The 12170-nt window shown below is 69.5% G+C and overlaps 1 protein-coding gene across 1 annotated transcript in view; it reads right to left on the bottom strand.

Annotated features, from left to right (window-relative positions):
• The window catches only part of PLXNA1 (plexin A1), a 39171-nt gene that overhangs the window by 16896 nt on the left and 10105 nt on the right, over positions 1–12170 (bottom strand). The window contains exons 4-14 of the mRNA XM_069562279.1: positions 8696–8836; positions 7849–7949; positions 7524–7647; positions 7260–7413; positions 6964–7063; positions 5480–5594; positions 2663–2863; positions 1083–1179; positions 807–1000; positions 567–718; positions 111–231 (exon numbers count right to left, since the gene is read on the bottom strand). Coding sequence (XP_069418380.1) covers positions 111–231; positions 567–718; positions 807–1000; positions 1083–1179; positions 2663–2863; positions 5480–5594; positions 6964–7063; positions 7260–7413; positions 7524–7647; positions 7849–7949; positions 8696–8836 — 1500 coding nt within the window. The remainder of the gene's footprint in view (positions 1–110; positions 232–566; positions 719–806; positions 1001–1082; positions 1180–2662; positions 2864–5479; positions 5595–6963; positions 7064–7259; positions 7414–7523; positions 7648–7848; positions 7950–8695; positions 8837–12170) is intronic.

Raw genomic sequence — 12170 nt, forward strand, 5'->3', positions numbered from 1 at the left:
TCGAGGTCGCCTGAACCCCGGGCCTACTCCGTGGGCGAGTTGTTGGGGGGGGGGGCCCTCGTCCCCCGGGGCGTGCGAGGAGAGGCCGCAGGGCAGGAGGGCGGGCTTACCACAAAGGTGAAGCGCTTGGGTGACAGGGCGCGGTAGCGAGGGGAGCAGTCCCGCACGCACACTTCCACCAGGGCGTCGTGAGCCCGCACAGTGCTGGCGTCCCCGATCTCACAGACAATCCTGTGGGCACGCGGGGGCCTCAGCGGCTGCAGCGTCAGCCCCGCCCAATCACCGGCCCTGTCCCACAGGCCCCGTCCCACTCACTGCTAGGCGCTAACATACTCGCTACCCACTGGTCTGCACAGCACCTTGCCCCTGCCCCCCACAGGCCCCGCCCACTCTGCCCCACCCACCACCACCTGGCCCCACCTGCTCTCTGGCCCCGCCCCCACAGGTCCGGCCCACCCACGCAGGCCCCGCCCCACTCACTGCTCGCTCTCCACCCCTTGCCCACGCGCACGCCCCCGTAGGCCACACCCACTCTGGCCCCGCCCCGCAGGCCCCGCCCCACTCACTGCTCCGCGCTGATGTACTCGCTCTCCACCGGGCTGCACAGCACCTTGCCCACGCGCACGCCCAGCCGCACGTCCTCGAAGCGCAGCCCCAGGTTCTCTCCCGTGATGGTGAGCCGTGTGCCGCCCTGCCGCGGGCCCGTCTCAGGGGACAGCTGTGGGAAGAGGGGACAGCTGGGGCGATGGCCGGGTGTCGGAGCCCCCGCACCCCACCCCGTGCCACAGACCTGGGGGCGCGCCTACCTTGAGAATCTTGGGGTCCGCGCAGCGGCTGCTGCCGTGGCGGGCGTGCATCCATTCGGCTGGCGAGTCTGCGGGGCAGTGGGGACGCAGGGAGCAGCGGCGCTCCGCCACGCACCAGCCGCATTCGAAGCGAGGGTCGGCCTTGAGGCAGAGGCCGCAGCTCTCCCGCAGGGCAGGACACTTGTACAGGTGGGCTGCAGAGAGGACAGGGGTCAGCGGCCGCCCGCGGGCCGGCCCCCTGGGCCGGCCCCCCGGGCCGGCCCCCACGTGGCTCACCCTGGATATTCTGCGGGTTGTCGATGACAAAGTGGCCGTTCCACACCACGGACAGGTTCACAGGCAGGTCGCTGACGTCGTTGCCCTCGTAGGAGTACTGCAGTGGTGGGAAGAGGGTCAGGCCGTGCAGCCGGGCCTGTGTGTCCCTCGTGGCCACCTCTGGCACCAGCCACTGGTGGCAGGCCCGGCAGGGCAGGGTCTGGAGGCCAACCTGCACCCTGACGCCCAACATACCCCCACCCCTCCCACCATCCCTCCCCGCCACACCCCCGCCCAAGTTAGGCGAGGGCCCAAGCGTCTGCCCCCATCCAGCTGCTTCTCTGCACACAGGCAGCTGCTGCCCCCACCCTCCAGCAGTCACAGGACCACAGCCTCCAGGGTGACCCCCGCCAGGATGCCAGGACTCCTGCACCCCCTGGGCACTTCCTCATCTCCAGGCGGGAGCAACAAGCCCCCACCAGGACTGCCCTGAGTGTGACATGAGTGTCCCCTGTGAGGGCTGCCCCCCAGCCGCCCCCAGGCTGGGCTGGGCTCAGGGACACAGCCCTCCCAGGGAGCCCAGCTGTGCCCCACTTTCTCAGCTGAAGACTTGCGCTCCGTCCCAGGGCAATTCCTCATCATTTTATCTGCAGGAATGTAACTGGATCCTATCAAACTCCCTGATGCTTTCTTTTCCCTTCACACGGGGCTGCAGGGAAGACAGATGTGGGCCTGGCGGGGTGGGGGGAGGTGGGGAGAAAAGAGACAGCGGCCTTGGGGAGGCACAGGGAGGAAGGGGAGCCAGGGAGAGACAGGCAGAGGGCGGAGCCCACAGGAGCTAAGGAGGCAGGCAGAAAAGGGGACTGGCCAGGCAGGCAGGCAGGGGACCCTAGGCACCAGCCGAGGGCCAACCTGCCCTGAGGCTGTGCTGACCCCTGGGCCCCGGCCCACCTGGCCAGGACAGAGCCAAGAGGGATAGATAGAGCCTGACTTCTGACCTCGTGCCCCTCCCCTGGGTTCTGGGGGCCTAGCAGACGACCCAGAGGCACCCACCCACCACTCAGGGCCTTGACCCATGCCAGGAGGCCCACTGCCCTCCTGAACAGATGGGGAGACCGAGGCCTGCTGCCTCAGGACCACCAAGTCAGCCCTCTCCCCTCTCCCACCACGAGGTTCTAGCCCTGTGGACACCACCATCACTAAACTCACGGGATGTGATCAGAAGCCTCTGGGAGGGCACCCTGTCAGGCGTGAGGCTCCAAGGGTGGCTGCCCGCACCGGCCACCACGCGTGGCGGCCACATCCCGACACAGGACACCTCACAGGAGCTGGTGCTGTCTCCCTGCCTCGGCCCCCAGGGACACCCCTTGTGCCCTGAGCCCACCCAGGCCCCTCACCCACGTCTGAGATGGACAGGCTCCCTCCAAGCATCAGGGCAGCTCTGGGAGTGGCCCCGGTGGCCTGCTCATCCGGGGCCTCCCAGCTGGGGCCGGCGTGGCCTGAGTGGGGGACCGGGGCGCCCCCTGCACAGGGCCCTTTTGCTAAAGCAGAAACCCACAGCACAGGGTCCCAGCAGGCGCCCTGGTACTGAGCAGACTCACCGAGGAGTTCTGGCACTGCAGGCTGGAGCTGTTGAAGCGCACGGCGCCAACGCGGGCCGGGCCCCCCGGGAGGTGGAACAGGCACTCGTACCCTCGCTGGCCCGACTGTGGCTGCGGCAGGTTCCGGGCGGTCAGGGCGATGGGCTTCACCACGCCCACGGGCACGTAGATCTGGGTGGAGGGCAGGATCTGTGGGCAGTCCTGGGGATACAAGGCTGCAGCTGAGTCTGGGCTGGAGGCGCAGGGCGGCTGCATGGGGCCCGGTCTAGCATCGAATGCCCACCCCACACACAGGCACGCCAGAGGCGCCAGGGCCAGCCAGCCAGGCCCGGGTAACGGGCAGCACACTGTGACCTGGGCAGGCCCGCCCCTGGGACCCCCACCAGAGCGGCCCCATCTGGGAGCAGCTGACAGGCCCCTGAGGCAGAAGCAGGCACGAGCTCTCGGCCGGGGGCCCAGGGAGTAGGTAAAAATAGTCAGAGCGGCAGAAAAACAGCCTGGCCCCCAGGGCCACGTTTCAGCAACTAGAACTGATGCAACGGCCCGGCGTGCTTGCAGCAGCGCTGGAGCGGCAGTGGAGGAGCCGGGGTCGCCGCAGGAGCCCCGCAGGAGGAGCTTTAAATAGAGGCGCTGAAAGCAGGCTGCCATCCCCACGCCCCACAGGCAGCTCCCGAGGCGGCAGGGCTGGCTCTGCAGAGGTTCCCGGGGCCCCTGTGGGCACCGAGGGAGCAGGGCAAGCCTGGCAGGCTGACCCCTGGCTGGGTCTGCAGGTGCCCCGGGGGCCACCTGCACATGGGCACTGGCCAGCACGCGGGCACTGATGGGCACAGGCTGGCACATGGGCACTGCCTGGCCAGCGGGCACTGACTGCCTGGCACGCGGGCACTGGCTGGCACATGGGTACTGGCCTGCAGAGTGTGTGGAGCTCAGGCCACAGCCCCACAGCAGTGGCCAGCAGGCATGTGCCCACAGCGGCCAGCAGTGCCCAGCCCCCGTCAGCAGCCCCACGGCCCCACTCCCACCGTCCCCTACCTCACCGCCTCTGCGGCCAGGAGCCAAGTGTTGCTGCACAGACCCCCCCCCCGGCCCCCATCAGGCCAGAGCCTCGCTGTGGCCTTGGCATCTCAGGACCCTGGCCCCAGAGAGGGGTCGGCTCGAGCCTGGCGCAAGCCCCTTGAGCGGCTGAGGCCAGGCTGGGGGCAGGCGAGCGGTGTGGACACGAGCCCTCCCCAGCCCCATCCGGGTCCACGCGTGAACGAGGGGCCACAATTGCTGCTGCCCGTCCGCTCACACAGACCAAGGGAGCGTCCGGACGACTGCCCTCCAGCCTGCTGCCGGGGCACTGTGATCACAGGTCTCAGCGGGGCGCGGCCCTGGTGTGGGCAGTGAGGGGCAGGGCGCGGCCCTGGTGTGGAACCCCCCCCCCCCCACACCCCACTGCTGCGGAGGCTGGACGGGGGCAGACAGTCCGGGGCCTGGGCGTGGGCCGCTCCCACAGCAGGGTGGCCCTCCGTCAGGGGCTCCACACGAGACCCCCCAGGCCGCCCCCTCTCCACCACGCGCTGGTGGCCCCCTTGAAGGCAACTGAGCAGATGCGGAAGCGCAAGACCCTGAGCCGCCACCACAGGCAGGAAGGCGCTGGGGGGCGGGGACCCAGGCCCCCACGGCTGAGCGCGTGCTGGGGGGAGGGGGTCGCCCTGGAAGCCAGCCTGACGCTCCTTAGGGACAGCCCCACGTGACCTGGGACGAGCTGGGAGGGGGCGTGTCTGAAGTCAGCCCGCCTCCGACAGGCCCCTTGACCCCTAAGGCCCCTCCCCACAGCCGGCCTGAGCAGGGTCTACACCGGCATGGGCCGAGGCCAGACAGATGCCCCGCTGGAGGACCCCCGGGGGGCACCCTCTGCGGAACAGCTCAGACAGGCAGTGTGATCAGGGCCCCCACCTCACACGTCCATTCTGCGGCCACCACCAGCTGGCTCAGCCCACCGGCGGCCCCCAGGCAGGCTGCACACCTGGGGCATCCACCCGCCCGCTCCCCCGGGTGCCCGCCTGCTCTCGGCTCGTTCCACCCACTGCCAGCTTGTCCTGGACGTGCATCCTTACTGGGAGGTGGAAAAGCGAAGGCCCACAAGGCGGGGGGTGGGCGGGGGCAGGCAGGGCAGGTTCTGCGAGGGGTCCACGCTGGCTCATCCCCCTCCCCGGGCGAGTCCAGCCCCACCACCCAGAACAAAGTCAGGGCTCTGCCCGGCCCCGGAGCTATCAGCCCCAGTGACTGGCAAGGACCATGCGGCCTCACGGCGACTCTGGAGACCAGCAGACACCTGCACCTCGGCCCAGTCCCCGTCCACACCAAACTCCTCCTGCCACCTGGCACACTGGACAGACAGCCTCTGCCCACACTGTGCCTGGACATGCTTTTGGCGTGCAGCCCCCAAGCGGTGACCACCAGCCAATGCCGCCAGAGACAGTCCCAGGCCGGGACAGCCCTTCTGGCCGGCACCCCGCATGCAGCTGCTCTCTGCCTCCAGCCCCGACCGCAGCCCTGTACCTCAGACGCGTCACTGCAGCCCCATACCTAGGACGCGTCGCGGCAGCCCCGCACCTCGGGCGCGTGGACGCGGCCCCGCACCTCGGACGCGTGGACGCGGCCCCGCACCTCGGACGCGTGGACGCGGCCCCGCACCTCGGGCGCGTGGACGCGGCCCCGCACCTCGGGCGCGGTGACGCGGCCCCGCACCTCGGACGCGGTGACGCGGCCCCGCACCTCGGACGCGGTGACGCGGCCCTGTACCTCGGGCGCGTGGACGCGGCCCCGTACCTCGGACACGTTGACGCGGCCCTCCAGGAAGGAACAGTCGGCGGCGCTGTGCGTGCACACGTGGCGGTACTTGCACCAGTGGCAGGGGAAGGAGCCGCTGACGCAGGACAGGCAGCTGCGGGAGACGCGGGCGGTGAGGCAGGGCCTGCGACACCCGCCCACCCCGGGCTGCGCCTTGGGGCCTCCGCACAGGCTGCCCCTCACTGCCCAGAGCTGGTCACTGCCTGCCGGGGCTCCCCACCCCACTCCCCCCACGGCCTGACCATCCACACCGGCGTCGCCCAACAGACCCTCTCAAGGACAGAGCCCTCTGAAGCTGGCACCAGGCCACTCGACCATCAACACTGAAAACGCATTTAGCGCAGCTGAGAAGCACATTCTTGTGTAATTTTTTTGTTTGTTTTAATATATAGTTTTAGGGCTTCCTTGGTGGGTCAGATGATAAAGAATCTGCCCGCAACGTACGAGACCCAGGTGTGATCCTTAGGTCGGGAAGATCCCCTGGAGGAAGGCATGGCAGCCCACTCCAGTACTTTTGCCTGGAGAACCCCACGGACAGAGGGGCCTGGTGGGCTACAGTCCACAGGGTCACAAAGAGTCGGACACGATGGAGCGACTACCAGAGGCTTCTCTTAAGTACCCATCACCCAGCTGCACAGAGTGTCAGCCTCACCACGCAGGGTCTTTCTGTGGCAGCATGCAGAGTCTAGCTCCCGGACGAGGGGCCGAGCCCAGGCCCCTGCATTAACAGTGTGGAGTGCTAACCACCGAACCACCAGGGACGCCCTGAGCAGCATGTCTTAAATCCCACCTCTTCCTAATAAACTAAGATTTAAGCATAGGCGGAACAGCCCCAGTGGAAGTTGGCTCCCTGACTGAACAAGGCTGGCCGGGCCACAGAGCCCCGCCCTGCACCCTCACCTACAACTCCAGGAAGCCCACGGCCCGGCCTCCACACAGCATCTCACCCCCTCCCAGCCTCTGGAACACAGCCCCCACCCCAAAGATTCCAGCCTGCCCAGCACGGGGAAGCTGGACCCCGGCAGGGGAGCAACACCGAGGCCCCTGGTGGGCGCCCGTGAGCCGCCAGGTGGGTGTCAGACCCGCAAAGACACAACTGAAAACCCAGGGCCTCGGCTCAAGGCTGACCCTGCCCAGGCTGGGCACCCTGCCCCACGTGCCTGGACCCAGGGGGACACACAGCCAGGCCCTCAGCATCTCCCACCCTTCCTCTGAAGCCCCAGGAGAGCACCCATGGCCTTGCCAGCCATGCCCCAGCGGCCCCCCAACCCGGGGGGACCAGATCCTTCTCCCCCAGGCGGCAGGTCCTGAGTGCCCACCCCTGGCTGGCCGTCTCCTGCCCACACAAAGCAGCAGCGACCTGGCGCCCACTGCGCACAGGGGGCGAATCATTGCATCACAACCCCGAGGCCTCCCGAGCCGGGCCTCAGGCCTGAGATGCCGCGAGGGGGCGGGGCACTCACGACTGGTGGACACTGCAGTTGTAGAAGACGAAGTCCACGGACGCGAACTTCTTGCCCGTCTCCTTGGACTTCAAGTAGAGCTTGACCACCCGCTGGTCTCCTGCACAAGCAGCACAGGCCGGGTCACCAGGGCCCCACGCCAGGCCCCGGGAGCCAGGGAGGGCCCTGCTGAGGACCCTCCCCTCCACCAGGGGCCAGCGTCCACCCCAGTGGGCGGGGACTGGCTGCAGTCTTTCCCCCGCCACCTTGCGCTGACCACGGCCCCCTGCCCCGGCTGGAAGGCCTCGGGGCCTCACCCTGGCCCCGCGTGATGGGCGCCACCTCCCGGGCAGAGGGGGTGCGGCAGTGGATCCGGCCGTCCTCCAGAACGCCCTCGGACTCGGTGAAGTCCTCGAAGGAGCAGTTGATGCCGGCCGAGAGGTCAGGCACATTCCAGGCCTGCAGCACGAGCTGGGGGGTGGAGCGGGGGACAGAGTGAGCACCCCAGGGGGGGCCTCATCCCACCCTGGGCCCCACCCACCCAGGTTCCGCCCCGCCCCACCGAAGGCGGCTGCACTCACCGGAACCTGAGATGTAGTCACGGACACGTTGCGAGGCTGCACGCTGAGCTGCACGCACTGCAGCAGGTCCGCAGCGAAGCGCTGGGGCTCCGTGGCCCGCTCGCAGGCATCCTGGCGGGAGCAGCTGCAGGCGTGGGTGTGGGCTGGGCTCAGGCAGGAGGCCAGAGGGGCCCCAGGATACCCCATACCCTGTCCTGACCCAGGGGTGCTGGGCCTCTGACACTCAGCAGCTCACGGGATGCCCACCGCCCCCAACCAGACCCAGGGGAGCCAGCACTAGGCCGGCGCCTCCAGACTCTCCGCGAGCTGCCCGGGGCAGACTCACATGCTATGCAGGACACACCAGCCGCAGTGGGGGTCTCGGGACCCCAGGCACAGCTCACACGATGTGTACTGCACGCAGCTCTCCACGGGCACCCGTGTCACCTGGCGGAGGACCCTTGATGTCAGGCTCGCCCCCCAGACACCGGGAGCCCCCGTCTCAGGCCCTCCTTTGTGCCTTGTCCACTCAAGGGTCACCCCAGTCCTGCCCGAGTCAGGCCACGCAGACCTGGCTCTCTGCAGACAGTAGCAGGCCCAGGAGACAGCTCTGTCCATCCCAGGAGTCAGCCGGTCCCTCCTGCCCTGCTGCGCCCTGACCGGGCCCCAGTCCTCAGCCAGGAGGTGGGTGGGCCTGCTCACCCCGACCTCGGCCGCTCCCAAGGCGGAGTGACGGCGGGGGCCAGGGCCGGGGGGCAAGGAGGAGGCAGTGCCAGGAGGGACAGGGGCCTGTCCTCATCTGCTGCTCTCGCTGCCAGCGGCCAGCAGGCTGGGCAGAGGGCAGCGGCGGGCTCCAGGCAGGCTGGGCAGAAGCAGCACAGCGCGTGGCCTGGAGGAGCTGGCCAGGCCAGAGCCAGGAGCCAGGGACCCCGGACGCTCCCCCTCCAACGCCAGCCCCCGGCCTGGAGGCATTCGTCAGGGGTTCATCCCCAGGGGTTCATCCCCAGGGGTGCCCAGTCGGTCAGGGAGGGGGTCTGGCTGGCATTCATTGGGCGCTTGTCTCCAGGGGTGCCCAGTCGGTCAGGGAGGGGGTCCGGCTGGCATTCATTGGGCGCTTGACTCCAGGGGTGCCCAGTCGGTCAGGGAGGGGGTCCGGCAGGCTGGTGAGCCCCCCCAGCTCCTGGGGCGCCCACCTGCTTCTCTGTCATGGCGTACAGGTAACGGCGGTCAGGGCTGAGCACCAGGTCACGCAGAATGGGGCTGCCCTCCTGGGCCACCACGCTCTCGTAGGCCAGCGCCGGCCGGCCGCCGGGGTTCGAGAGGTCCACCAGGATCTGTGGGAACGAGACCCACGCTGTGTGTGTGTCGGGGGGGTCTTCCCGCCCCAGCCCCTCTCGGGGAAACCTGCCAGGACCACTGCACCTGGACCAACCTCGTCAAGTGACGCAGACCGCAGCCTCGGCGTGGGGGTCCCCAGGGACAGGACGACCACCGCCCAGCACCCGCCCCACCCCCGGTCTCGAGCTGCATGGCCACAGCCCAGGCGGGGGCAGTGGGCCAGGCCGGGTGTCCCGGGGGAAGGGCTATTTGTGCAGAGGGGAGGAGACACATGGGGTGCCCAGTGCAGACAGAGGCCCCCCCGGCCTTGGGAGGGAGACTGAGGGGCTGCTCCAAGGGGGGGCACCCCGGCTAGAAGGCAGGGGGGCAGGCATGGCACCGGCGCTGAAAGGTACCCTAAGCCCCGAACAAGCTGGGCGCTAATCAGCCAGCTCTTCCCTGCCGCTCGAGACACTGCAAGTATTTTTAGCTACTTTTACCAAACAAATGTATTTAATTAACAGCGAGACCCAAGGGGCTTTCCAGAGAGGGGACCCATGGGGCAGTGTCCTGCCGGCTCGGTCCAGCCTGCAGGGCTGGCTCTGGGCTAGGGGCTCCTCCCAGGCCGCGTGGGGCCCCCGGCCCACCTCCACTGCGGCCCAGCAGCCCTGCTCCTTGCCCCTCACTTGCAGGACGCGGTGGGGCCGGCCTGACTGGCAGGCAGACGCCCCTGGCTCAGGCCAGCTCCCACGGGGGCGGGTGTCCCGGGCGGAGGCCATGGGGCAGGGGGAGGGGAGGGAGGGATAGGAGGTGGGGGGGCCGCATTCCTGAGGGCCCGCGGCCCCCCCACATCCGCTCAGCTGCTGCCCCGCCAGGCGGGCGGGCTTAAGTCAAACCAGACCCGGAAGAGGCGAGTCCAGCTGGGCTGTTGGGGGGTGGGGGGGCCGGCCTGGGCCTAGAGCTGCCCAAACAGCCTCGGGGAGCCGGGGGGGTGGGTGGCCACAGCAGCCCAGCCTCCATCCCCCAGGCTGGGCCTGGAGGGGACCCCACAGGCAGCCCCAGGCCGAGGAGGCCAGGAGTCCGGCCCATGCCCCAGCCCGGCCTAGACGTGCCCTGACCGTGCGGGCTCTGCCTCAGCGTCCCCCCTGCCCCCTCAGCGTTCCCCCCAACCCCCTCAGCGACCCCCCTCGACCCCCTCAGCATCCCCCCCTCGACCCCCTCAGCGTCCCCCACCGGCCCCCTCAGCGTTCCCCCCGACCCCCTCAGCGTCCCCCCTGGGCCCCTTCAGCGTCCCCCCAACCCCCTCAGCGTCCCCCCCGACCCCCTCAGTGTCCCCCCCTCGACCCCCTCAGCGTTCCTCTGACCCCCTCAGCATCCCCCCCGACCCCCTCAGCATCCCCCCCGCCTCCTCAGCATCCCCTACGCCTCCTCAGCGTCCCCCCGTCCCCCACCCCACAGCCACTCAGGGACTAAGTGGCCCAGCAGACGGCGCCCGGGGATGCAGGCCCCACAGCAAACCCCCAGAGCCAGCCAACCAGGCCAACAGGCCCAGGCTGGAATGCGGCCAGGCGGTGGGGAACAGCCGGTCGGAGGGCAGGGCAGGGCACCGGGGCTGCAAAGGGCCCTTGCAGGTGCACCGCCCACCCCGGGACCCTGGGGAGGCCTGCCCGGCCCTGGCCTGACTGACCACACCCCGGACCTGGGCAGGGGCCCCTCGGGAGGGTGCTGAACTGGGCCAGTGTTGGGCCCCAGGCTCTCCCTGCAGACGTCCTGACCCTTCCCTCTCAGAGCAGAGAGCACCGGCCGGGCTGTGGGTGCGGCCTGGGGGCTCCCACCCTGGGGGGATGAGGGAGACGCTGCAGGGAAGGCCCGCGTGGGGGGGTGCACGCTGGGGCGGGGGTGGGGCCACAGCCAGCCAGGTTCCGGAATGCCGCCGCCCCCAGGCCTGCAGCCGCGGGCTGACCGACTCCAACAGGTGGCTGCCAACAGCTGCGGCCAGAGCGTGCCTGTCCAGCTGTCCACCCGTCAGGCGCCGTCCGCCACCCACCTGCCGGCACAGGGCAGCCCCTGGCCCTTACACATGAGAGGCTGCCCCATTTCTGGAGGGCACAGAGCGCTCAGGGCGGGTCGGGGAGGCAGGTGCCCCCACGCTGCATGCCGGGCAGCCGCCTGGCCAGGCTCAGCAGGGGCCCAGCCCATGGGTGCCAGTCAGAGCTTCTGGCCAGTCCTAGGGCCCCCATGAGCCGGCAGGGCTGATTTTAGGGCTGCCGGGCCCTGGAGCCCACAGAAGGGGAACCCTGTGTCCCCAGACCTGCCCGAGAAGCCAGAAGCCGGGATCACCAGGTGCACCTGGGGCAAAGCAGGGGAGGGGGGTGGCCAGCCGCCAGGGGAGCATTCCAGGGAGAAGGGGCATGTGGGGCGGGCACAGGGCCAGCTGGCTGGCAGGACGGCAGGACACACACACCCCTGCCTCCAGCTGTCACCCGAGGGCCACCAGCCGGGGCAGCAGGCCTGCAGGAGCTCGGGGAAGACGGCCACACAGGCTGGCCCCATCCCAACCTCCTGGCCAACAGGACCCCGGAGCCCAGGGCACAGGACACGCAGGTCCTGCACAGGGACCCCGGCCCCGGGGCCGCTCCAGCTGGCTGCCCCACACCCCTCGCCGTGAGGCCCTGGCCAGCGGCTGCAGGCAGGCAGCTGACGGCCCGGCCAGGTCAGCTGTCTGTCCAGCCCAGAGCCAACAAAGGGTCCATTCTCCGGGCCAAGGGCGGGCGGGGGCCCCGGGGAGGACGTCTGGGCCATGCAGGCTGCTTGCCAAGGCCGGCACGCGCCCTCGCCGCCCGGAGGCAGGGGGCTGCCCGGCTTGGCCCTCTCAGGAGGGAAAAGTGCCCTGTCCCACCCAACCCAAGACACAGCCCGATTCCTTGCTGTGAAGCAGGGGCACCATGGCTGACCCCTCCTGGTATCCAGGCAGAGGACGGGGCAGTGGGCCGCAGGGCGGAGACCACACGGGCGCCCTCCTCCTGTAGACGCAGGAGCCCAGCCTGCTCCCTGCCCCCAGGGGACAGCGGCCCCTGCTCCCCACCTCCCTGCTGGTCAGGCCTGAGGCCCCCACAGGCCTGCTCCTGGACCCTTCCCACCCTTCTTGGGCCACCTCGGCACCCCCTGCTCTGGCTGGGGGCCGTTCTCAGGAAGGCCAGAAGGAATTTGATACTGAAGAAGCAATTAGTGATTTCCTCTTGGTGGTAATTAGGTAATTAAGACACGACTTGCAGCAGGCCTGATGGCTGTAATTGGGCCAGACACACCTGGTGTGGGGGAACAGGGGTCCCAGGAATCTCACGGTTCCTG

The sequence above is a fragment of the Ovis canadensis genome, chromosome 19 (assembly GCF_042477335.2).
Source record: "Ovis canadensis isolate MfBH-ARS-UI-01 breed Bighorn chromosome 19, ARS-UI_OviCan_v2, whole genome shotgun sequence".
Taxonomy (NCBI): domain Eukaryota; kingdom Metazoa; phylum Chordata; class Mammalia; order Artiodactyla; family Bovidae; genus Ovis; species Ovis canadensis.